The 24,823-nt window shown below is 39.7% G+C and overlaps 1 protein-coding gene across 2 annotated transcripts in view; it reads left to right on the forward strand.

Annotated features, from left to right (window-relative positions):
- The window catches only part of Angpt1 (angiopoietin 1), a 223,783-nt gene extending 206,343 nt beyond the window's left edge, over positions 1–17,440 (forward strand). For both annotated transcript variants that reach the window (XM_005367515.3, XM_005367516.3), the window contains exons 8-9: positions 3,255–3,385; positions 14,991–17,440. In XM_005367515.3, the coding sequence (XP_005367572.1) occupies positions 3,255–3,385; positions 14,991–15,151 (292 nt within the window). In that variant the 3' untranslated portion in view covers positions 15,152–17,440. The remainder of the gene's footprint in view (positions 1–3,254; positions 3,386–14,990) is intronic.
- Positions 17,441–24,823: the final 7,383 nt, after the last annotated feature.

The raw sequence follows: 24,823 nt of genomic DNA on the forward strand, positions 1-24,823 counted from the left end.
CCTTTCATTAGGGGTGCAGATAAATTGAGGAAGATGTTAAACCAGTAATAATGGACCTTGGTCACAGCATCAGTGACATGACTCTATTGTGAAAATCTGTCTGATTGGGTCACTACTAACAGGCTCTGAAGAAATACTGGTGTGGGGTGGTGGAAGTGATGTCATCCACATATTTTTCAAGTAACTGTAAGAATGACAAATCACTTTCCCAGGCTGGCAGGAGAGAGACTTTGAAATAAAAATAAAAATATGCTCAGCTTGTGAGTACCTAAGACCTTAAGGTCGATATCTCAGACCACATCTATCACTTCAGATTCAAGGGCAGCCTCCAATTTGTCATACATACCACTCACTTTCCTTTGAACAATGAAAAAGACTCTTGGCATCCTAAAAACAAGCTGCAAAAGTGGAAGAAATGGAAGTCTTTTTAGTAGATGTTTGTGAGTGTTTATGTGTGTGAGTATGGGCATGAATATGTGGAGATCAGAAGGCAACCTTGGGAGTTAGTCCCCACCTTCCATCATGTTTGAGACAATATCTTTTCATTCATTTCTGTCTATAACAGTAAGCCTATCTACATGAGAGCTGCTAGTGTGTCTCTCTGTGTGTCTTCCCACCTCACTGAAGCAATTCTCAGAGCAACACCATCATGCTCTGTCCTGTGTGCATTTGGGGTCCCATCTCACTGAAGCAGTTCTCAATACTAATAAATCATTTACTAACAAAAAAACAGAAGAAATAACAAGAAATATGATATAGCATTTGTACACATAATAAGTTGAACATGGTTTTGTATTTGGAAAACTGAGACAAAAAAAAAAAAAAGAACTGGAAAGATTCAAAGGAAATGACCCTGACAAGGGCACCAATCTTCCATCAGAGGAAGGATAGGGACAGTAGATGCTACAGATGTCATCTTCAACTTCAGCATATATCTATTCTTGTGTGCACATCGAGAGGCATAAAGGCTCTCGCAAACATTACAACTGTGATACATTCAGACCTTAGCTTCTAGGAGCTGCTGGAGAAGAATATGGGATATCTGGGAAATGGTAATAAAATAGCGCACCAAATTCAGGCTTAAGGAAATATGTAATGTACAATGTCATTTCAATTTTCATTCATACATGATGACAAATGACTTTGAAAGATGCAAATTGGACAATGGCGTTTCGTTCTAAAGAAAGAAACAAAGAGCCGGAGAGTTGACTCAATAGTTAAGAGCATTAGCTGTTGATGCAGAAGGCCTGGGCTTGATTCCCAGCACCCAAATGTTGGTTCAGAACTGTGAGTAACTCCATTTATAGGGGATCTAAGGCTCGCTTCTCATCTCCTCGGGTATCAGACACCAATGCAGGACCACAGACATGCATGCAAGCAAAACACACTCAGAAGATAAAAACAAATCTTTAAAGGAGAGAAGGGAAACAAGAAAGAGAGAGGAATATTGCTCTGACTACTCGCTGTTAGAAATTCTTATAAAACGATGTATTTAGACATTAGAAATACACTTAAGGAGAAAATATCTCATATTGGGAAAGGAGAAACAAGGAAAAAGACTAAACCTTCATAATATCATGAATAGGGATTGGGTTTCTTTTTTCCTACATTAGCATGTGGGACATTTATCCTGCCTCTCGGAGTCTGAAAACAGAAACTGTGACCATTCAGTGTTAGAAGAGCAGGATTAGGAAACTCCGTATGCTTCTCCGAACTGAAAATTCTGTTAGCCACTGACACCAGCCAGACTAAATGAGATTTAACTGTATATTTGAAAATCTGGATTAAAATCAACAAACAAAAGCAAAAGAACAAAAAAACTCTCCAAATATGATACAGTACTTATTATTATTCCCTAAAACAAAAATTAGTAAACATCACTAAATAATGAGAAAATATCACATCATACATACACCTACATGCAAACACAAGTCACATGTATTTATATAATCTTCAAATCTTATTTGACCTCTATTACTACTGTTTAGTATCTTGCCAGAGCTGGTGCAGATCCTAGGAGACTCTTCTACATGCAAATATTAACCCCCATTGATCACGTGTGGGTACTATTCACAGAAGTGGGGGCACAGACACTTTGGACTTTGCTAAATGATGTTGGTGAGAATCTACATTGCTAGAGAGGAAGGGAGACAATCACAAGTACCAAACTGGCTATGCTTATCACTGTAGCATAGATGCTCAGAGCCCCAAGGAAGCAACTGAAGAACCATGGCCTCAGAAGTGAAAAAGGCGAGAAGAAAGATAACCACCCGATAGAAAGCTGCACCAGATGCCTTCTGTGATTTCCCATGGTTCCCATGTGTAATCCGTAGATGGTCTACAAATATTTAGTTGTCAGAGATGATCTTGAAAATTCAATTTTTTGGAGGCGTGTTCGCCAGGCCTGTATTCAAAGCATCTGAGGGTTTGCTGTACACACATCAGGAGAAAGACCTTGATCTAACTTATTGAAAGATGCATGTAAGAAATGTTTCTAGAGAGTCATTTGGAGTTCTTTACATAGTGTCAGTTTTAAGATTAGGCAGCTACTGAGGTTTTGAACACAGTTTTTGTTAAGCCACTAGAAATAAATAGCTCATATACAGAAGTGTGGCATGTGACCTAAGTCGAAAGGCCTAACTAAGGAGCCGTAGGAAGAGAGACACACAGTGTGTGCTCAACAAACATTTGTTTTGAAGATACTGTTACATGTTGGGGTCACCTTTATCTTTCCTATGAGCTGTACCGAACAAGCACCTGTCACCTAGGCTCAGTCTCAGTGGTTGCATTCATATTAAAAATGTTTATCATGTTGTCTGTATGAGGTGTTAATAAAATAGTCTGCTGCATTGATGTTCTAAGGGGAATTTCAATTTGAAACAACTGTAAAAATAAATTTTATTTCTTTTTGTAGGTCCCGCGTTATCAGAGAAACACATGGGTTTTTGTATGCATAGCAAAATAAATCCCAAACTCGGGTCACAGAGAGGCTTACCAACTCGTAATTTAGAGCCTGTGCCCTCCCCCTCCCCAAACACACACCATAATCTCCATCCCTCTTTCCTTCCTCTCTCCCTCTCTAACTCTCTCTATCTCTTGTCTTCTTTTATCTTTTGACTTTTGGTTCAGAAAGTGATTTGTTGGAAGGGCTGAGCTCAAAGAAAGGAGGAAGGAGAGATTAAACAGCTAACAGATTGCCGTCTAGGTTACGTTGTTCTGCAAAGCGGCTGATCTTTCGCTCTGTTTAACTGCAGGTTATATTTAAAGGGTCACACGGGGACAGCAGGCAAACAGAGCAGCCTGATCCTCCATGGCGCTGATTTCAGCACGAAGGATGCCGACAATGACAACTGTATGTGCAAATGTGCCCTCATGCTCACGGGAGGTAAGTCCCAGCGGCCTTGCTCTGAGCTGCCTTTTGTTGGTTTGAAGTGTGGGGTTTCTTATGACTGAGAAAGGGGTTCGAACTACTGGTCAGGAAACTGAAGAGCAAGTCCCTAGAGATCACTGAGCTCTGCACAGGGATTTATCTGTTATCCTGCAAGCCATTGCTGGCATACCTAAAAGCTTGTCTCCCCCTTCATCTGTGATGGCAATGGCCTAAGCATCATTCTGAGTGAATTCTGATTGCTTGAAGCACCAGGTACTCTGCCTTTAAACTAATCTAGGTTGCTCTTAGTGGTATATAGAACACTACTTCTTTCCAAATGCTTTATAATTATCGCAGTCAATCTTGGTGATAAATTTTCACATAGAATCAGTAAAAAAAAAAAAAAATGGAGAGATGTGCTTAAAACACAGTTATACATTCAGACCAGCTTTACCAGGGTTTTGAAAAAGATTTTAGCTGCTAGAGCAAACACCATCAAACAGCACTGATTGATATAAGAAAGTCAATGTTTTTTTGTACCATTCCAAGTCTTTTTAAGCATTTGAGTGTTTCAAAGAGAAACTCCAATTTGCTTCTAAAATAACTGCAACTTTTATCACACTTAATAATCACTTTTTACCCAAAAAAAGAGCAGAGTTTTTCTTTTTCTTATTCGCAGAGGCTCTGGTAGGCAAAGTGGCTCCTCCTAGATCCAGATATGTTTTTTTTTTCTTATATTTTCTTTTCCTCTTCCATTATTGCAAGTTGAACTGATTTCTTCTCTAAAGGGATTCTATGAACTTCACAGGTTAAAATGCCTTTGTATTTACATAATTATTGATTTAAAGAAAACCATGAACTTTTAAAATGCTGTAAACATACAAACATCCTCCAGAAGTTGTTACAGTGATTGGCAGAAGTGTAGGAAATACTAACCTAAAACCCAGGGATATAGATCATGAGTAGTGTGGGTTTTCTCAGGAAAGAGGTCAGCTCCATACTAGATGGTGAAGGCTTTATATAAATGACTCTTTTTCTCAGAATTGTAATTCTCTTTTTTAATATAAGAGTAGGCATTTCTACCATCAACCATTCTGACATCCTTTTTGTGTTACTCTAGAAAATCTTTTCCGTGTTAGCAGAGACATTGTTTTTCCTCTACTGTGATGCACAGGGAACCTAGTGGAAAATACAGGGTGTGGTGGATAAATGCACTTTTTTTTTAATCCATGAAATGCTCTGCTCTCAAGTTTTAAACCTAGTAAAATGAATTTTAAGTTGGCATTTCTGTCACACCTTATCAGAACACAGAAAACCATGAAAAGTTTTAGAGTAAGTTTTCCTTGAGAAGGCCCTTTTGCCTTGCTATCATTATCAAATAATAGCCTTAAAACCCACGTCACCTTGGCTGGGTGGTGGTGGCTCAGGCCTTTAATCCCAGCAATCAGGAGGTAGAGTCATTGCATCTCTGTGAGTTCGAGGCCTGCTTGGTCTACAAGAGTTAGTTCTAGGACAGGCTCCACAGCTACAGAGAAACCTTATCTAAAAAAACAAACAAAAAAATTTCACCTACAGTGACATCATTTCAACTTAGGGTCAGTCTAGTACCAAGGACAACATGACATGGATCTGCTTCTATCCACATTCACATCATACTTCAGTTCTGAATGTGTCTCTTGGCATCATAATTCGACCTCATTAAGCATATTAAGGTTACCTATAATGTAACACCGAGATCTATACCGAAGATACTGGCATTTATGTCTGTGATTTCCAGTTCTCAGCTGCCAGAATGATTTTAGCGATTATTTATTCATTATTATCAGCTACATAATTCTCAGAACTATTTTAAAGTCATAGCCACAGACTGTATCTCTCATTAGCCCCTTGGTTCCACAACCAACATTATCGGCAGATTCATGCAAAGACTTGAATGTTCCAGCCAAAGTTTCAGTGTTGAGATATTCTCTGTTTGCATTATGAAAGATATATTTTTGCAGTAAATAAATACAGTCCTTGAACTGTATTGGTTAACAGTGAGTTCCTTCAACTGTGTTCTTAGAAGAGCACCCTCTGTGTTCATGCTCCTGTCAGGATTACTCCAACAAGGTGCGAAGAAGGGAATTCACTTCTTGGTTGTTGAGAAGCTATCACTACTCAGGTTTATGCTATTACTTCTGCCTCACATGACATAACTCTGTCGGAAACTTTCATCCATGATTTATCTTGGATTCACTTCTTACTCACTGTTCAACACATGCGTTGGGAAGAGAAAAATCTCCACTCATTGCTTGGGCTAGAAGAATCTAAGTAAATGTGTTTTTGTCATAAACACCAATACCCTATCAAATATCCTTTTGAGAGAAGCCAGGTCTTGTAAAGCCATTCACACTGAAAAGTTAAGCCATGGAATTTAGGGAGCTGAGAGCTGGAAATCATAGGCATGAATGTCAACAGCCGTCCAAGTCACTGGAGCATGGCTTGGAACGTATGTGCTACGGAGTTGCTGCTCACCGCTGTGTCTGTTCCTCATCACATCTCCCTGAGAAATCAGACCGCTCCGTTGTCTGATGAGTTTTCCTTTCCTTTGTGTTGTATATCGTGCTTGAGCTCACTCCTGCTTGATTTTGAATCTTTTAAGCAACAAGAGTCTTCACAGTTTGAAAGTAAGAATTCGTGGGGTTTGTCCTCTGCTCAAGAGTTTCAAGGCTGAAGTAAGATTGAAGGCTCGCTAGCTGTCCTGGAGCATTTTATTTAAGAACATGGAAGGGTTTGAGTCAAAGACTGTGGTGTCCTTGTCACCTTCATCTGTTAAATGCTGGAAACCAGAAGATGAACTTAACTGAAAGCTGACAGTATTGTAGAGAGATGCAAAATTGAGCATTGTGAGCATTTTCCTTCTTTCCTAATATCCTTAGTTCTTCCAACCAACTTATCATATATTTTCTAAGTGTGGGTTAAGTGAACTGCTACTAGAAAAATGAACTGAGCAAATTAGAGCTCATCTCAGTAAAAAAATAAATAAAGAGAGGTTATCAGAAAAATTATGTACAAGGAATGAGGTAAGCTTGCACGTAACAGCTTTATTGACAAAACACAAAATATGGCAGAATTGTAAGGAGCAAGGAAGAAACTTCAGACTGAGCATCCAGGATTCAGTCACTGGAGTGACATGCTGGAAGGGCGGTGCCTTCCCCATCAAAGACACTTGCAAGAAATGAAGAAAAGGCTTTTATTTTAAAGAATTTAGTTATGATCCTTCCTGGAGTGTGGGTATGGTAAAAACAGTATCAGCCTTTCTTTTGGTTCTGTGTTTCTATTCTTCCATGTTGTCATTGTAGTGTTAATAAGGAAAAACAAATGCAACACATGGGTGAAAATTTGTATGCCCAACATTGTCCGCTCTACATGGGAGCACACCATGGGCTGAGACAATACCATACATTGGCATGTGCAGAAGCAGACAGCACATTTTATAGCATCTCACAAGCATGCAAACTTATTCCCACATTATCAGGAAACCAGTAATTCTTCCACCCCGTTTAAATACTGAATGATTTTATGTTTCATTACAAATTTTTATTGCAACAGTGCATATAATTCAATATTGGACACAGTGTATTCTACTGAAATGACTTCTCAAGAAGTAAATAGAATGATTTATCCACAGGGATTTATATATATTTTTGTCGTGTGATTTTATCTGTGCTCAGTTTTGCTATTGACTCCTCCCTGTATAAAGGACAGAACTGTGAAGCTCTGTTTGGAGGAAATGGAAGGCGCTGATGAAGAGGAGGAACTTCTCTGTGCGCTCTTAAACACAAAGAGAGCAATCCGTCAGTTTCATTAAAACTGGTCAGTTATAACTACTTCTTAACATTAAGACAGAGCCAATGCAACGCCACTCTATGTATGCTTTTGTTTGTCTGTATTTATTGTGCGTAAAGTAGTTGTGCAAAAAAATTCTGAGTCAAAAACTATGAAGATAAAGAACTCCTACTATTAGACTGTCATTTTTAAAGTAAATTTGTCTTCACCTGGAGTATAGTCCCTGGTACTAAATCAAGAATCTTCCAAATAAACAGTTCTAAAAGTCAGTGTAAGGCTCAATTACTAAGCTTTAGTTCTACAATCAATCTAAGTATCAAATAATTATATAAACAGTTTTGTCTGAAAGTTCATAATCAAATACAATTATTAGAAGTTGCTAACAACAGAAACCAAGCAGTATGGTTTTATTTTACTTCCCTTTTCCTTTTTTAAGTTTTACTCCAATATGATTTCCATATTTAGTATATCATAAAAATTCTGTAAAACTGTGACCTAACCTTCATCAGAAAGAATCCATTGCGGTAGATACTCTGCCCTCTTTTCCCACGCATAAACCATGTCAGCTGACAGGCATGGCTTTCTAAAGCTAACAAGGGATATTTTTCTGTTCCAGCGTAAAAGAGTGGATAAAGCCATACACATAAATTTTTTAGTCTGTTCTAGGACTTACCAGATGCTAGCAGCAGGGCTGATAGATACTTCAGCTTTTGCTCTATTCTTGACGAAGACAAACAGAAAACACTAGCTGCTTCTTCAAGTGCTGCATGACGTGGAAGGGACAGAACCCTTGGGAAAATGTAGTCAAGTTGGCATTTTTTGGTAATTCAGGAAGGGCCCGGCAAAGCTTTACAAGACTAGAGGCCATCCTCATTGTATGTTTAAATGTTACCAGAAGATCCACGTGGATAATCCGGGGCCGAGTGAATAAAATCTACCTTGAATTCCTCTTATTTCAATCACTTTTTAAATAGTAGGAACTGTACCTGACCAGACCACAGAAGTCATGTTCTCCTCATTCTAACTGCGTGCTACTTCCCACTGTATCTCCAGATCCTGTTAGGGTGTGGCACATGACATGAGCACAGGGAGCATCGGTTTCAATGACTATGTTACCTGAGACTGTGAGAGGAGACGCAAACTCACGGATGAGCCTCAAATGATCTGTGAACAGGCATAAAATAATAGTGTGCTTGATCCTCTTGCATAAAGTTGTGTGTAGAGCATGTGATTACAGAGAAGTGTTTGCATAGACAAGCAGGAATAAAAAGATAAGTGATCATGAATTGGTACCACCTCTAAGAATCACAAAATCCAGGAAGAATGACCTCCAGAACTGTTAGAGTTTTATTTTTAGGTTTCTAACTTCCAAATAAGTTGGTCTTCCCAAACTCAATGCTTAGAATCATATTTCTATTTTTACAGTACACAATATTGTTGTTTCAAAATTAACAAAGAGAATTATTCACAAGTTTGGAGGAAATAATTAGAATTATAATCCTGTTAGCCTTTTGCACATATCATAATTATACCGATGGCAAAATGTTTCAGCCACAGTTTAATAGCTGACTACGTGTGAGAAACTACCAAATAAATAGATTGATATGCATTGCACTCCACGATGCAGCCAACACTTACCCAGCTCTGATTGTTTCACAGACTTCTTGCATTAGCTTAAATGATCTGTATTTCGTAACTCATACGTGGCTTACCAAAGCCTTTCAATTGGGGAAAATATGGACCCAACTCATTCCTTTCACCAGATCTGAGATACAGAAAAGTTAGATCATTTGCCGTTTGCCTGTGTTCACAGAACTAGTGTCAAAAGTCTGAGCTGTGAACACTACTTAACCCCAAGGTCATCACCCTGTTGCTTCTACTGCCTCTGTTGGGAGTAAAGGCATTCAAAGGGAATGAAGGGGTTGTATTTAAATGTTGGAAGGCTATTTTCACAAGCATTTCCTCACTCAACATGCTTAAAGGTGAACTGAAGTCCATAGAAGGGGAAAGACAATAACAGTACACATACAAGATTTAAATAAATTCACTATTGCTGGCCAGAGCAAACACCGTTTCATCTTTGAAACAAAGAGAGAAAGAAGGAAACAACACACACACACACACACTTGGCCTAAGGGGATAGAGTAAGAGACAAGAGAAGGAAGAGAAAAAGCTTGTTGCCTCACATACACAAGGGTTACACAACTGTCCCTTGAAGCTGGCCTTGCAGAGGGTGAAGAGGTTGACACCTGAAGGCAGCCAGTGACTTCTATGTTATGATCTTGGTACTAGCAATGGTACCGGGTGCTTGAATCCCAGTCTCACCCCATCCTCACTGATGAAGAGGAAAGTCTTGCTTCCTGCGAAGACGCTCCTGCATACAGATGATTCGATTATGCACAGTAACGTGAGTGGAAGAAATCCACAGATATATCTTTCCCCTCGCTGTATGTTTTACCTTAAAAAAGATGTGCTGAGAGACGTTTTGTTTAGGATCAGAGGACTGTGAGAGTTAGGTTTCCTGACTTTCAAATAAATTTGAACTTCCTGAGTAGAAAGTTTAAAATCCAATTCCTATGTTCTGGGCAGAGTTTCATTTATTAGTGATAAAAATGTGAGTTTTCTGCTTCAAAGATAAAAGGCTCAAGTAATTTTAAAAGTCCTGGGAAGCCTGAGATAGTTATTGCAAAACTAACTTTTAATGAGTTAAGTGTAAATGAATTAGAAACATGCGTCTCAGATTTCTTATTAAAATATACATGAGGTTACAGGTTATAATGAAAAATACTTGGCAAAGCCTACATGAGGAGCTGCCAGCCTTCAAACATTTGAGACACTCTATCAGTTCCCGCAATGACAAATGGAAGCTGCTTTCTTCTGCCCTCTGCTTGCCTCACTGGGGTCTGTTGAGCCTGAAATGTCTTTCCCGGTGTGCCGCTCAGCGTATGTTACTGTGTGTGCTGCTCGTACTTGCTAGTGCACGTAGACATGGATGTACAAGTGTGTGTTGGAGGGAGGATGAGTGAGAATGGGGGTGTAGGCCAGAGGTCGATGTCGATGTCTTTTGCTGATCACGCCCCCCCCCCCTTTTGAGAGAGTCTCCCACTGAACCTGAAAGCCATGATTAGGCTAGATAGGCTAGATTGCCAGTGAGCTTCAGGGATCTGGCTGTCTCCACTCCACTGGTGTTGCTATTAAGTACTGCTTTCTATGTGGGTTCAGGGCATTTGAAATCATGTCCTTTTGGTTTCTGTTGGGCGCTTTCCTGGCTGAGCCATCTCCTCATTCTCCCAGTTCACTTTATAATGCATTTCCTAATTGTTACTCCAAGAAATGCACAGGACAAAGGACAGAATTAATGATTTCTCACCAGTCCTAATTGTTACAGTGCAGGCGTCTCACGCCTTATGGATGCAAATGCTGCTCTGTCCCAGCAGGCCTTCCTGCAGAACTTCATACTAGCAAACAGCGCATTACACACCAGCTGCTAATTTCAGCAAGCTAACCTGTAGCTGCTAGTGGTTTGTCTACCTTTCATTTACTGTGCTTTACACCATTGGGATATATACAAGTAAAAGTCTGGCCATGCTGAGAAAATGTTTGTAAAAAAGATAAAAAGGGAAAAGGAAACTACTAGAAATGTTTGACGAAAAGAAATGCCGCTGTTGCTCAGGTTATTTTAATACACCTATCAAAATCTTGCTCAACAGAAGCACCAGCTTCCTCTACATAGAAGTTCAGAATATTTTATATAGAAGCAGTAATTTTCATGAGAAATATTTACGTTCTGCTTTCTGTCATGTTAACTCGTCTTCTTAGTGGTTATCAATTGTAGTACCCGCCTGAGCCTTTTGCACTACCATACAGTTCTTGAGCCGGGCAAGGAGCTGGAGATTGAAACACACAAAGACTCATAGACAGAGACACGAGCCATTCTGGAAACAGGAATGCCCCAAGAATGCCCCCTTTATTGTGTCCAGGGGCAGCTTATATAGGGATCCTTAACTGATAGCCACGCCCCAGCCAAACGCACCAGAAAACACTCTCCTGACATCAGGAGCTCCTGAGGGTCTCTTGCTCAGAGCAGCTGCAACCTGTCTCAGAGCAGAGGGAAACAAGTTGTTTACAAGAAATTCAGGATCTGGGGGTTCACACCTCCCAACAATCAATTGCTCTCTAATTGATCCTTCTACCTGTGGCCCACTAATCCTTAAAGCTAACAATACTTCAAACTTATATCCCTTATCGCATGAAGACTATTAATAAACAATCAATATCACAGTGAGCTGTATTCATTCGAATGCCAGTTCATATTTTTCTCATAGACTTACTTGAAAAAAAAAATAAGACAAAACCTTGGCACCTATAACTTTCTCTTCATTCCTGCACCATAGGGCACAGTGGAGCATCTGGCTCTTTTGGTTACTACTCTAACCCCACCACTGTGTGTCTAAGTGGTACTAAGCACCTAGATAGAAATGTGCAGGCTGCCAGACTCAGTGGATCATCTTCTGTGCTGCAATATAGTCCATGCTTTATGAAAGCCACCTTAGAAGAGTTCTTTAAACTCTTTGAGCATTGATGTCTTTGGTATGGATTTTGTCATACTCTGTAAGGCTGTTTGGAGAACAAAACAAAAGACTAAGTATCTTCACACAGTCAGTGGCACACGTTAGCTAGCAGTAAATATCAAATACTATTGCTGCTGCTTAGGATCCCGCCGTTGTTAACTGATGAGGTCGGTGTCAATAAAGGTTTTTCTCTCTACCAGCTGGGCGCTCTCTTGGTTCCCCACGATTCACAGAAAGTTTCCCACCAGTAGAAACTCACTCTGTGTGCTTACCTCTACTTGTTTCCCCGACTCTTCTCCCCACTGGCACTCAGCAGTCCCAGCTGCTGGCAGACCACGCCTGTCTTCTCAGACACACACTATGTAGAATGGCTTTCCGGCCAGGAATTCATGTTCCCCGACCCAGTGTAAGTGGTAAATGAATAATTTTTTGAAGCTTCTTAACCACTTAGAGTCTCTAGCCTCTTTATTTGCAAACCATTTCCATCCCACAAAGTTTTAATAGCTATCTCCTAACTTAGGACACTTTGTATCAATACAAATGGCCTGAAGTCGAAACGTTGCTTGGGTTGACCACCTATCCTCTGTGTTCGTCCGTGGATTAGTGTGTGTGACATCGACTCTAGACCCGATTTTCCTGCTCACCAGGCTCCTTCGAATAGTCAAGATGGCTTTGGCGGACAATACAGAATACAAGCTCTCCACATTTTACTGACTAAACATTTAAGCTGGCAGAGCTGTTTCCTTCGGTTAAACACAAGTTCCCATTGATAGAGAATATCGTGCTCCTTCACTTGGTGATAGACAGGCAGGCTGGCTAAATTTAAATGGGCCATTCCCAACCTTCATTTCCTGAAAGTCTCTTTGCTTCCTGTGTGCCAGGCACAGTTAGGTTCTGTCCGTCTCGAAACACTTGCACTGGGCACCTGCATCTCCTTGTTGGCATCTGCAGCAGCGGTCGGTGTCCTCATTCATTTTCATCTGGTTGCCGCTTCTTTTTCTTCAGACTTCGTGAAACATCAGCTTCTTCCAAAACTAGGAAAGTTTGTTTTTCCCTTCTTAGTACCTTATTTTCTTTATAGTGTTCCTGCCCAGAACCTTTTTACGTTCTGTTTTTGCTTCTCAGTTTGCATGTAGTTTCTGTGAGGGCAAGGAAGATGGCTGTTATGTTGACTATTGCATAACAATATCTGAATATGGTGAACATGAACACAATAAGACCAAATATTTTGTGCAAGGCATCCGTTAAAACATCTTTTTAGTGAACTATGTAACTCCATTAAGAGAACTAGTCTGTCATAGCCAGTAGTTGAGAAGCCTGTAACCTCTCCCTGCCATTTGCTTAGGAAGCTCAACTGGGTGACATACGAAGTATTTGCCCTTAATACAATGACCAAAAGCCTGGGTTTTTCATTCTGGAATCTTCTGAGGTTTGGGTTACTATTTCTCTTGTGGACAGTGTCTCCTCAGGGATAGTATTCTTGGATTGTCTTCAAAATACCATCTCCACCATGGCCACTTGTTTCACTAATTAGATAAAGAACACAGGACAGATTTACCTCATTTTTAACACAGGACACCTGTGTCCTATCTCTTTCCTGAGCTCAGCCAACCCTATAACTCCAGTCTCTAGCATCTCCCTGAGCAGACAGGTTGTGCTCTATTTCCATACTTTTTCCCACAACTGTTGTTTCTTTGTATAAGCCGGATGAAGCTTACATTTTAGCATCGGTCCCAGAATGCAATTCAAGGCTTGGTCCTGTGGCTCTCCACTTTGCTTCCTCCAGAGACAAGGAGGGACAATGGCAAGATGGCATGGTTGAGTGAGGTGACTGAAGAGTCCCAGGGATTGCACGGGAAGGCGGAAAGTTAAAGCCCAGAAGCAGTGAAGTGGAATTCATATTAGAGTTCAGCTTGATCCCTGAAAGAAAATTTCCTGGGAAGATCAACTCCTTAAAACTAGAATATCTTCCACAATATAAATCAAGAGTTTTACTAGAAATACTGACCAAATGTTGGGGAATTCATTATAAGAAAGGAAAGAGAGAATCATACAATTCCGCCTTTTGGGCCAAACAAGAGCTTTCTTGTCTCCCGTGTTCTGACCGCGTTAACGTTCATGCTGGGTCCCTCCATCATGGATTCCGGACCTCTCAGAATCCATCAGACAGACCTTACCGCTCCTCAGGTGGATTGATGATGAATGCAGCTTGTTATGCCCCTGGTGTGACTTTATAAACAGACCCCAGCTGCACTCACCTTCCAGAGTTGAAAGCAGGGGGAACTAATGTTACTTCATCTAACTTTTTCTAACGTCTCTGCAAGACAATGCTCATGTTACTGTCAGACAGCAGCTGGACAACTTTCTTTTTCGTTAGCAATTAGTCCCTTAGGTACAGCTCTGCAATCAAATAGAGGTCAAGTGTATCCAAATAAAAATATTCTAGAATGTCTCTGGCATAAATCTCTCCCTAAAGGCCTCAATTGTGTTACTTCAGGAGAAAAGAACTATGATTTAAGGGAAAAGTCTAAAGCTTTAGTTCATCAAGAAAAAGAACTAGCATGTTCAATTATTCTAACACTGGGCCACCATGTCATTTTCAGCTTGTTTTCCTTCTGCTACATTTGAAAACAATTTGGACAATCATAGATGAAATATTGCTAAAAATGAGCCATGTGGCCACTATTGGGAAAAGGTCCCCGTAGCTATAAATTATAGACATGCTAGATACAATTTGAGCTTCATAGGCCCTAGAATATGCAATTAATTTTAGGATCAAATTCTGCCTAAATCATGAAATTAATGGAAAATATTTTCCTTATTTTTTTAAGTGACAGTTGTCTAAGCTTCTGATGTCACTAATATGCGGATAACTGTTCTGTTCTCAGTTACAGAAGTAAGGTGCAATTCTGAATTTATATCTAGGCCTGACTTTATTTTAAGATCCAAGCGTAGAAGCTCCACCTAATTACGGTGGGAAGTGAGTCCCAACACGGTCACCCTGAAAGTTGGTTCGCATGAGTTTCCGTCATTCTCATTACTTACACATATTCCAAGTGTCATTTGGGACACGTGTGCTGGGAGGGTACTGTTTCAAGGCTTCCTGTTTGCAAATAATCAGACCAAGCAATCTCTCATCAATCATGACAGTTACTCTCGAATGCTAAGCCTGACCTGCTTCTATTTCTTCTCACTTTCCCTCCCATTGGTTCCTTTTCCAGGTTGGTGGTTTGATGCCTGTGGCCCCTCCAATCTGAATGGAATGTTCTACACTGCGGGACAGAACCACGGAAAACTAAACGGGATAAAGTGGCACTACTTCAAAGGGCCCAGTTACTCCTTACGTTCCACAACCATGATGATCCGGCCCTTGGAGTTTTGAAAGCGCTGTGCCCGTATGGGAAATCTGCAAAGAAATCTGGGGGTGCTCTCAGATGAGAAGCCTTTTGGAGGCTTCAGAAACGAACAGCATTGTCTCCCTTCCATCAGCAAGACGTTATGTGATGGCGCCAAGGTTCTTGACTATGGAGCCTTCTGGTTTCAAAAGTGTCCACGTGGGTCACTGTGTTCTAGTGAACTGTATCCAGAGAAAACCACTCACTGTCATGCTTTGGGAAGGGAGGAAGCTGCTCGGTTTGCCACACTTCAAAGTGCTCCTGGATTTTATTTTGAACCTATAGCACGCTGATGATAAATGCGGCTTGTTTCATGTAAAACCAAATGAAGAATAAACAGCAAAGAACATACATTTTTTTAAAAAAAAAAATGGGAACAGGCCTTCCAGAATCTGTTGAAGACAGATTGCCGTGGTGACGTGGTATCATTACAGGACATCTCGCTAACACGTAACACTGACGTCACAGCACAAATGTGACATAAGAACAGCCTTGTCCTCTGAACTGGTTAAAAGTTAGTTGGTTTTGGAAGCCCATTTCTAGTGTTATATTCACTAGCTGGTTTCGGTTTTCCTCTGTTCAAGGGTAAATTCCATCTTTGAAAGTCATGATACAATACAGCACATGGAGGGTTACAGTCCGAGGTAGAAAGATGCTGAAGAACTCTGAGTTTTGGGGAATGCCATTTTCAGAAGAGTCAAAATATAATCAAGAATGGATACAGCCGGTAAAAATTACTCTCATGCTAAAGTATTCATTTACATTGGAAACTGATTTACAGAGACACAAATATGTCTAGAGCCTGTTCTTAAAGCAACACGCATGCAGCTAGTGGTCTCGTTAACAGTGTGTAGGGAGCAGTGTGTGGAGTATCTGAGTTGGAACAGCCCATTGTACAGATTTTCTGACATATATTTGCATATCTGTGGCATCCTTATTTTTAAAATGTTTGTAGGTCTTCATTTCTTCATCCAGATATTGTGTGCTAATTTAATTTTTGTCAATTAGCTGCAGTTTATTTACAAAAGGTATTCTGCTCTGGTTCTTTATAAAGTTAAACTTTGAAGTCTAAATGGAATGGAAGCATTTTAAATGTCATTGTACATAGCCTGCTAGCCCCGCCCATGCTAAACTCAACCCCTGTTTAATCTGGAATATACAGTGTTGCCCAGCTGACGATCATAAACATGAATGCTCAAAGACATTTACTCTATTACCTGATCAAATCTATAACTCTTCATATTATGTTTTCCCCTTCAGCCTCTGTTTCCTCAAGCATTTTCTCTCTTGCAAAATAATATTAGTAGAGAAAATTAGCCCAATTCCTTACACGTGAGAGATATAAAAAATTGCAGTCATGTGTTAGGAAACTTCTGATATCAGCTGCTGTAAGTGTCTTCGTTCAGATGTACCCATGGCATAATCTAGTGGAGATCTGGACACAAGCATTTGCGAGAACTTGATGTTACTGCCCGGTTCTATCAAGCAATGCTCTTCATCTATAAATGGTCAAGGTTACATCAGAAAAAAAATGCAATGCGCATGATTTACTATGAAATGAGAAAACAACATTGTACATCAGTTCTGCTTCCTCGGAGAAGAAAGGTTTTCTGTGGAAAACAAATTTCAAAATATCAAGCTTGACCGTTGCACTCACTCTGTCTCACTGGCTTTCCTGCGCCTGGGAGAATGAAGCTACTCATGGTTTTAAGAAAGGTTTTTTTCAATGTTTACCATCAAGTCTCTCTTATATTTATATGTTTGTACGCAATACCGTTTTGCCTTACAAGTGGTATGTTCAGGAATTACAGGTTTTCTGACGTTGGTGACTCCCTCAGAACTCCCCTAACTAAGCCTCTCTCCATCTAAAATCCTTGCTTTCATTTAGATGAAGGAAAAGGAATCTTTTCATGGTTGTGCTTGTGTTTTTGTTGTTGTTCTTCCCACAGACGTTTTCAAACCAGCCTCGGATTAGGTGTACTGTTTCTCAATCTATACTACAAAAATACAGTGATATAATGAGAAAAAAGCATGGTATTTACTGTTTTTCTATCTGGGTTTGAGAAATGAGATATTGTTTTCAATTATTTATAATAAAACAGTATAAATGTTTAGTGATTCCATTTTGTACACTGTGTAATGCCAACATGTCTGTAGCAATTTGACATTCATAGCTTTTGCTTTTAATTATTTCAGGATAAAATAATTAGATACTAGAATTTTGTCTTTCAATTTCTACTTCAATAAAAGTTGTGTGGTTTCTATGGAAATGTCTTCATAACAGTCACAACATTATTTGTTTCAAATAAAGTTGAAAATAATGTTTGCAACTTCATCTTGTTTTATTTATATATGCTATAAAACTTAATGTCACAATCTACAGAAGGATGGAATCACTATAAAATTGCCAGATGAACTAAAGCCTCAATATTTGCAAAAATTTCATTCTGGGAGGCAATAGAAAAGCTTTGACCCATTAGAATGGAAGATCAAAGTGTTAGCTCTTCATCCTACATCTGTTCTGACAATTTTCAGGTTCTGTTGTCATGTGGCAATTGACAATCTTTTGATTTTTTGTGGGATCTGGAAAAATACGAGTTATTTGAATATCTGAGTTTGGCGTAAAGGGAAGAGGAAAGAGCCTATGAGAAATCCAGAACATCCCTACGCCTTATGCGCCTTGTATGGACTTGCAAGTTGCAGTCTTATCTGTAAGAAAGGAATTCTGTTTTACCTTCACCCTGCTCCCTTCATGACCACATCCTTTCAACCTCTCACTAACGTCAATCCTGATTACTAGAAAGGTAGATTTTCTTCTGCATCTCTCTTCCCAGGAGAGACTAACGAGAGCTTAGAGCCCACAAATGCCAAGTTTACCGGCTGAGACCACCCCAGACCAGTTCATTTCCAGCTGACTTGTGGACAGTTATAACTCTGTGAGTCATCTCAGCTGAGCTCAAGTGTGCTTGGCTGGGAGTAACAGAATTTCCTAGATAACATACATCATCCGAGGAGAACGGATGAGGTGCTTATCTTACGACACATGATTTTGGAGTGTTTTGTTAAATGTCCATAGCTAACTGGTGATACACTGTACAACCTTTTTCAGTCATGCACACACTGTGACTCTGAAATAGTCTTAAGGTTTAGGAGAACTGTCATTTTGTTCAGTCCGGATGTGCAAAATAACCCTCGGGATTGCATTAAATATTAGGTATTTTTGACCCCCTTTTCTGAGGGAATCGTTTTTAAAAATCATTTTCCCATTTTTTCTTCCGTTGAAAATATATCTTTTCTCACATTACTTATTCTGATGATGATATCCTCTCCCTCTACTCTTTTAGCCCCTCCCCACCTTTCTGCCTTTGTAGATCCACTCCCCTGTCACCTCAATTTATATACAATTTGCCTCTCTTAACTGGATTGAACAGTACAGTCCTTTATATTATTTTAAGATATTGCTTCAATCAGGTAGTGGTGGCATACGCCTTTGACCCCAGCACTCAGGAAGCAGAAGCAGGTGGATCTCTGTGAGTTTGAGGCCAGCCTTGGTCTACAAGAGCTAGTTCCAGGACATGATCCAAAGATACACAGAGAAACCCTGTGTCGAAAAAAACAAAACAAAAAGATATCAGATATCATTTTATTTCTTTGATAGTTAGAGGTTCAAGGGTTTGAACCCAGGGCCTTAGGTATAGTAGAGAAGCATTCTGTGCTTAATAATAATAATTCTTTGCCTAATAATAGTTCCACTATTATTATTATTATTATCATCATTATTAATTTGAGGAAAGGTACTATTGGACTACTCAGTTTGGCCTTCTATGCATTATATAACCCAGGCAGACCTTCAATTCATGGTCAAGAATGGTTATTTTACTTATTTTTATTTCTCTACAGTGCCTAAAAAAGAAAAACTTATTATCTGTTGAATAGAATTAAATTGTTTGAAAAAACTGAAAAATCTATCCATGGTACAAAGAGAAGTCAGAAAAAAACCCTTAGATTTCTGATTTTCACGTCCCACCTTATTTGTGACCGGGTCTCTTGTTCACTGCTGCTCATGCTAAGTTGGCTGGCCTGCAGGCTTCCAGGAATTTCCCTGTCCCAGTTTCTCAGCTTAGCACAGAAAGGCTGTTATTAGCAGCCACCATGCCTGTTTTTATGTGGAGTCTAGGGAATCTAAAATCAGATCCTCATGGTTCCATATCAAGCATTTACCCACTGGGCTGTCTCCCCAACCCTGTAATCATTGTCCCTTCTACGTTTGTTGTTATTATTTGTTTAAGGCCAGCCTTAGGGTGAAAAATCCCGCTGATGCCTATTTTACTGTTGGCTTGGCTCTTCTAATGCAGGCAAGGTTAACATTTTCTTCCTTTTCCTCGGACCATTATTTCATCAGTTACTCGCTAAGCACCTGCCCTTCGGTTTATTGAAAGGAACATAATAAGGGGATTTCTAGGAAAAACTGAAATCACACAAGCTATTGTTTGCGAAAGAGAAAACGTTCACTACGGAGTAAAAGAGAACTAACTAGATGGAACACTCGGTGAAACATGAGGAATTCGGAGGAGCAGGCAAGCAAAGGATTGAAAACAAGGTGGGAAATGACTAGACAGGAGGAAGGACATGGAGCAATTGGACCATAGATGCTGTTGAGTGCATTTGCCCAAATATGAGGGATGGTACCACAGAGGGGGCAGTCTGGCAGTCGGGTGCACAGTGTCCATTGTTTTTATCATTCCAAAAGCCATTGGTAACTTTTGAGAGCAGCATGAGAACTTCAGAACCCATGACAGTAATAGTCATGGATAAGTGAAAAGTATGGCCATGAGGAAAAAACATCAGTATCTTTCTTAATTTCTAGGGTAGGAAGAGTTGAGAGAAATACAGACCATCTTGGGTCCCAACGTACAGAACTGAATACATTTAACAACATGCTCAAAGGGCTCGAAGGCATTAATATCTGAGAATCCTTAGGTTAAGTTGTGTTTCTAAGAAGGTGGTTTGAGTAGAAGGACACAGGGAGGTACAAAAATAAGAAACAGGAGGTGGTGACAGCTTTTAAAATGAGATGTGCTTGGATGGGGTTTCAGGCCAGAAATTAAAGTGAAATAAAAAAAACCTCTTAGTGCCGGGAAGACAGATAACTGTCTGAGGAATTTGCTACACAAATGTAAGGACCTGGGCTTGACTCTCTAAAACACACATAAAAGTCAGATGGATAGCATAAGTGTCTATAATCTCAGACTTCCTACCAAAAAATAAGAGGCAGATTCAGGAGTCTTTCCAGTAGCTTGGGAGCTGAGCAGCATAGCGTGTACAGTAGAAAACAGAGATCCTGTCCTATGGTAGGAGGAAAAGATTAAGTTTGATGTTCACATCCATATCATGTCCTGAATGCACACACACACGCACACACATATACATACACACACACACACACACACACACACACACACACACACACACAAAGAGAGAGAGAGAGAGAGAGAGAGAGAGAGAGAGAGAGAGAGAGAGAGAGAGAGAATGAGAATGAAGGTCAATATAAAAATAATAAAGGTGATAATAACAATAAATAATAATAATGGAATAATACCGACATTTAACTTGAAAGTTTCAGTCTATCATATAAGTAATGAAGTGACTTTATGGCATCTGTGTGTAATTCAGCTTATAACATTTCTGTCTGTGAATGTGAACACCCATAAAACCTTTTCTCCTCTTTGAAGTCCACCTTAATTATCCCAACCTCCTTACTGAGTATGCCCTGGAGTTATTGTGAGTCTGGTGGTTTATTACCACAATAAAGAGAATGTCACAGTAAAATGAGCAACAGAGTTTTGTTGCTGTTGTTTCTGGGTACATATGTTCCATTTATACTACACTGTATAATTAAGTATTTCTGAAATAACATCAGACTGCCATATTGTTGTAAACACAATGGATATAACTTCATTAATACTTCATAGGTTAAAAAGTGTTCACAATCAGCTGAGATCTCAGTGGATCATAACCTTGTTAGTGGAGGCTCTCACGGTGATGCTCATAGCAGCCAACTAATCCCTGTTGTGTTTGCTGGAAGATGGGATATCTGTTGTTTAAAAGAAGACAGTGCTATATTTGAATCCATTTATTTTCCTTCTCCTGAAAGAGTTCTCTGTAGCATGTAATGGTGTTTGATAGTATATTATCAAGATCTGAATTTCAATCATAACCAGAGCCACACCTCTGGAATCAACTGGGGTGATATAATTGCAGATGCTTCATTATCACTTCAAGAGTGTCCACAGCCATCTCCAGGAAGAAGAGATTCTGTCTTAGGATCTCACTTTCTTTCCTCTTCTAGAATTAACCCTCTATTCTCTCTATGTTGGCTTGAGGTGGCAGCAGTTCAATCTCTTGCTCAGCCCCGGCTCCCAACTGTAGATGTGACTAACACCTGAATCAGTTTCTACGCAACAGTCTTAAGCCCTCCCATCTTATCCACAAGGCTTGGAAATAACCTTCCCACATCCCCCCTCCTCCTTTGTGTTACCGTATTGCCCTCGTTTCATGAGCCAAGAATAATTTTGATAAGCATGGTGGCTGACTCCTTCCAGATCTTCCATTTATTTGGTCTAAATGTATCAGACAAATCACTGTAGCCTTGTGTGGCTTATTTAAAGAATACAGATTGGAAGTCAAAATTCCTTCTGGTCCCACAGGCTGCAGAACATACGCTGTGTGAGCAGGCATGAAGACAGCAATGATTTCATCGCACATCTCCCTACGAACTCTTAGGTGGGCAGATGCATTGCCAATGTTCATTGACACTTTGAAAGCCATTCTCTTGGCTAAACTGGAGGTCTCTACAGTGAGATGGAGATTTTCAGCCATCATCTACAAACAGATGTGCTATCATCTGAACTCTGGTGTTCCATTTAGAGCATTCAAGCAGGGAAGGTGGAGAATATTTTTTATGAGAACGAACATTTTCAGAATGACAAATCACCTAAAGTTGACTACCAACTACCAGCTACCATAGCCTCAGCCAAGGGTGTTAAACTGACCCCAGAAGCTTCAAAATCAGGTGTTAACTGCTTCTTCATTTTTTTCCATCATATTGTATTCACATTGGAAACCTACTGTGTTGTCCAACCTACTGACCTCAGGTAGAACTTTTGGAATAGTTTGCTGATGATACCCCACCAGGACTTGCTTCACCTCATTGTCTGTCATAGCCAGAATCTGAAAACTATATAAATGCCCCTCCACCAAAGAATGGATAATGATAATGTGGTACATTTACACAATGGAGTATTACACAGCAGAAAAAAATGACATATTAAAATTTGCTGACAAATGGATGGAGCTAGAAAACATTTTGAATGAGGTAACCCAGACCCAGAAAGACAATTATCACATGTACTCACTCATAAGTGGTTTTTAAACATAAAGCAAAAAAAAAAAACAGCCTACAAATCACAATCCCAGAGAAACTAGACAACAATGAAGATTCTAAGAGAGACATACATGGATCTGATCTACATGGAAAGTGGAAAAAGACAAGATCTCCTGAGTAAATTGGGAGCATGGGGACCTTGGGAGAGGGGTGAAGGAGAAGGGAGAGGCAGGGAGAGGAGCAGAGAAAAAAATGTAGAGCTCAATAAAAATCAATAAAAAGAAAAGAAAATGAAAAAAAAACATGTTTTACCTCTTCAAAGATCAAAAAAGTCAACTTAGTCACCTTCAGATTTTTCTTGTGAAAATTTCTTATCTTTCTTAGCCTTTGTAGAAATAAAGAATTCAGGTTCTTCTCCTAGTAGACACTTTGCTTATGAGAACACAGTGGGTGGTTTGACCTGCAGCAACGAGACTGCTCAGCTTTCTTGTCATCTGTGTGTTCAGCTTTTCTACTTCCTTCAAGGACTTTTCCTCTGCATTTACAGCTTGGCTAAATGTTTGACACCAGCGGCCTAACTCTTGGGCCTTCTCAGGTCTCTGTATCCTTCCTCAATAAACTTGGGTATTTCTAGCTTTGATTGAAATACTATGAACTCTTCTTACATATGATCACTCAAAGTCTGTTTACCCTGAGATGTTGCTAAGTCTCATTTCCACATGGTTCTGCCTCCAGTAATAAGAATCCTAGAGAAAGAGGGCAAACCTAAGGATGGATTCATCAACAGAGTGTGTAGAACACACAGAACATTCATACACTAACATCACTGTCTTCTCTGTGTGTGGTTCATGGTGCCTCTTAACAGAACATTGACATCAAAAATTACTGACCACATATCACTATGACAGAGTAATAATTAAAATGGTTGAAACACTGAGGTTTCAAAAATAACACCAAGAAATCAAGTAAAAACTGCGCTGCCAAAACCCTTCAATTTATTTATTTAAAAGAAAAATCTGTGAAGCACAAGACATACATTAATAAATGCCTGGATTCATCTTGTTCCTGCTCGCCTACCACATTCATTTCTGCTTAGTGTGCTTTTGTTTTGTTTTTTCTTTCTTTCTTTATTTAAGAAAGGTGACTTGGTTACTTCAATTACAAATTTGCTTAGTTTTTCTGCTACTAAAACCTAGAATTGTATCTGAGATTTTCTTCGACCCAGTTAAATGTTGAAATACTCAGTTATTTTCTGTGTTCCTTTTTTTTCTGTTAGAGATGGGAAAGTATTTGAGTTCTTGTTCTTGGACGTGTGTGTGTGTGTGTGTGTGTGTGTGTGTGTGTCTGTGTCTGTGTCTGTATATCTCTGTGTGTGTCTGTGTGTGTGTGTCTATGTCTGTCTGCATTGTCTGCGTCTGTCTTCCTGTCTGTTTGGTAAAAATACCTTCAAAATACTTGGTGATAAATAATGGTCAGTTAAGTAGAAATGAATGGACAATTGAAAAATGTATAAAACAACATGATCTCAAAATGGTCTACCAAGTCATGCATCCCCCCCCTAGTTTATATTAAAAAAAATTCCTTCTAAACTTTAAGGAAAAGATCCATAAAGACACATGTTTTCCCCTAAACATCAAAGAGTTCATGTAAAACGGACATCAGAATATTTATGTGCTAATGAGAATCATGTGGACTTCATTTCCTCAGAATTAAAACAGTTCTTTTTTATTTTTTTTAACATGAAGGAAAGTAACTGTGAGTAAGCCCTGGATGCTAGTATAGCAGGATTGTATAGCGATTATGTTCATGATAAAAAAAAATCAACAAAACAAAATGGAAAAAATAAACGCTTATCAGTCAGAGAGCAGCCATCTGACTCAGTCTCTTTTTCTACCTCCGACTCTAAATTATCAAACCCCAAGCTATACTGATATTTCTTGGGATGGTAAGGTAAAGAGGGGAGATATAGAAATTTCCATTGTTATATAAAGACAAAAGACCCCATTGTGGTCTCAGTTAGGCCGAAATGGCCTTTGTAAATTCTCTTGGAAAGGGCAGGGGTGAGCCCCTTGCAGAACGCACCTGGTGCACATAGAGACCAGTAAATGCCATCCACTATCTCTGAGAAAATCTGTGTCAAGATTAGCCTAGGAGCAAAGCTTTCGGTGAACCAGACATTTCCCTCTACATGAGGGGCGTTTACTGAAAAGGCTGTGGTTCTTTACCTCCCCTCCCCTCCCCCCGTCCCCACACCTCTGCCTTCCTTCCTTTCTTT

This window comes from Microtus ochrogaster, unplaced genomic scaffold (assembly GCF_000317375.1).
Source record: "Microtus ochrogaster isolate Prairie Vole_2 unplaced genomic scaffold, MicOch1.0 UNK19, whole genome shotgun sequence".
Classification (NCBI taxonomy): Eukaryota; Metazoa; Chordata; class Mammalia; order Rodentia; family Cricetidae; genus Microtus; species Microtus ochrogaster.